This window comes from Cupressus sempervirens, chromosome 7 (genome assembly GCF_028749045.1).
Source record: "Cupressus sempervirens isolate cs-2001-9-10 chromosome 7, ASM2874904v1, whole genome shotgun sequence".
NCBI classification, from domain to species: domain Eukaryota; kingdom Viridiplantae; phylum Streptophyta; class Pinopsida; order Cupressales; family Cupressaceae; genus Cupressus; species Cupressus sempervirens.
The window spans coordinates 851,816,708-851,818,722 of NC_143124.1; the positions used below are offsets into that span (position 1 = coordinate 851,816,708).

Here is a 2,015-nt window from a genome sequence, read left to right on the forward strand (position 1 = left end):
TGACTAGTATCGTCTCCCTTCCTACTTGCTTTCATTACCCTGAGAGTGATGGTGAGCTCTTTACTTATCACCTTAAGCGTCTTTTGTCACCTACTAGTTTTGATGCCTCGCTAGCTACCTCAGACATGTTTGATTTGCTTGCCTCTGCCATATGGGATTCTGCTCTCCTTTCTATTCCCCAGCGTTCCCCTCTCTCTCTCACAGCTAACCATCAGAATACCTATCCTATGAATAAATGGTTTGATGCTGACTACAAAGCTTTCCATCGCTCTGTTCGTGTCGCCTTTGAGGCTCAGTCTCTTGCCTTTACCTGTTTGCATGTTTCTTATGTGTGTTTTCTTCATCATAAGAAATGTTCCTTTGCCTCTTTTCAGTGCAGAACCCTTTGCTCCATGCTTATCCAAAATCCCCAAATCTTCTAGCATACCATTTTCCCTTGTTGCTCCCCACCATCCTCCACTCTCGACTATCATTCTCTGACCTCCCATATCACGACAATTTATGACATTCTTGGGTAGCCTCCTCTCTACTCCACTCCACCTCCCCACTGCCATTTGTTCACCTATTCTAGCATTATGGAGGCCATCAGATCTTTGAGATGTAGCAAAGTAGTTGATGAAGAGGCTTTTCAAGCAAAAATTTACAAACTTGGTGCTTCAGTTCTTGGATCTTACCTTCCTACACACTTTAACACAGTGGTTTGCACTGGGTTTCCTGATTCATGGTCTAGACATGTTGTTTACCCTATTCAAAAGTATGGGCCTATTTTTGATCTAGGAAATTATAGAACTATTATGATTGGTCATGCTTTTGCCAAACTTTATGCCACTGCTCTGAACACCATGTTATCTAGTGAGCTTGACAAACGGGGATGTAGGGCAAGAGGTCGGGCTAGCTTCCGGGCAGACTACCAGACTATGGATCATGTTTTTACACTGCGGGCTATCATTGAGGAGGCTAGACACTGCCCTCAGAAGGTTTATTGTTGTTTTGTGGACTTCCATGAGGCTTTTGATTTTGTTTCTAGGTTGGCTTTATTTCAGCAGGTTCAGGAGATTGGAATTTCAGATATGTTATAGACTGCTATTTTGAGACTTTATGAGAAGGTTACTGGTAGGCTCAAAACTTCGAAGGGCTTTTCTAATCTGATTCAGAGCACCATTGGCGTGAAGCAGGGCTATCCTCTTTCCCCTACACTATTTGGCTTGTATATTGATGAGTTGGAGGATTTCCTTATGAAATTCTCTCAACCAGGAGATGGGTGTTATTTACATCAGGTTCTGATCTCTATTCTCCTCTTTGTTGATGATGTTGTTCTCTTGACCTCTTCTCCTGATAGCTTACAAAGACTCCTCGATAGTCTTGCTTCTTTCTGTACTCAGTGACAGCTTGTGGTCAATTTATCTAAGACACGGGTTATGGTCTTTAACTATTTAAAGACCTCTCATCTCCATTTCTTCTTCTAGGGGAAGGAGGTTGAGATTACTCCCTCTTACATGTATCTTGGTGTGAAGTTCTCAGGACCACGTTTCAATTTGAGACCTGCTATTCAATCTAGATTCAGTAAGGGTATGGGCTCCTTGGCTTTGCTAGAGAGACAATGCTTCATGCATCATTTTCAGGATATTTCATCCAAGTTGTCCCTTTTTGACTCCTTGGTTCATCTGATAGTCCTCTATGGTTTTGTGGTTTGGGGACCTTCTCTTATTACTTCTGATTGGGCTTCTATTGCGCGGGTTCAGACACTGTTGTTGCGTCGTATCATTAGATGTCATAGATTCACCCCTCACAGCATTGTTTTAGTTGAGTTTGGTCTTCATCCTCTCAAACTTGCCATTATTTTTTACTTGATTTGGTTTCTTCATCGGCTTTGTGGTTTTATGGAGATAGTTGGTTACCGACATAGATACTCTTTTTTGGCATATTGTTCTTCAGTGGAGATTATGAGATCCGACACTTTTGCTAGATCAAGATGTTGGTACGCTCAGGCCACCTCTTTGTTGGGTTCAATTGGG

The 2,015-nt window shown here is 42.2% G+C and overlaps 1 protein-coding gene across 1 annotated transcript; it reads left to right on the forward strand.

Annotated features, from left to right (window-relative positions):
• The first annotated feature begins 842 nt into the window (after positions 1-842).
• LOC149550104 (uncharacterized) lies at positions 843-1,385 on the forward strand. The gene is made up of 2 exons (XM_089794425.1): positions 843-977; positions 1,107-1,385. Exons 1-2 carry the CDS (start codon positions 843-845, stop codon positions 1,383-1,385), a joined length of 414 nt encoding a protein of 137 aa, XP_089650551.1.
• Positions 1,386-2,015: the final 630 nt, after the last annotated feature.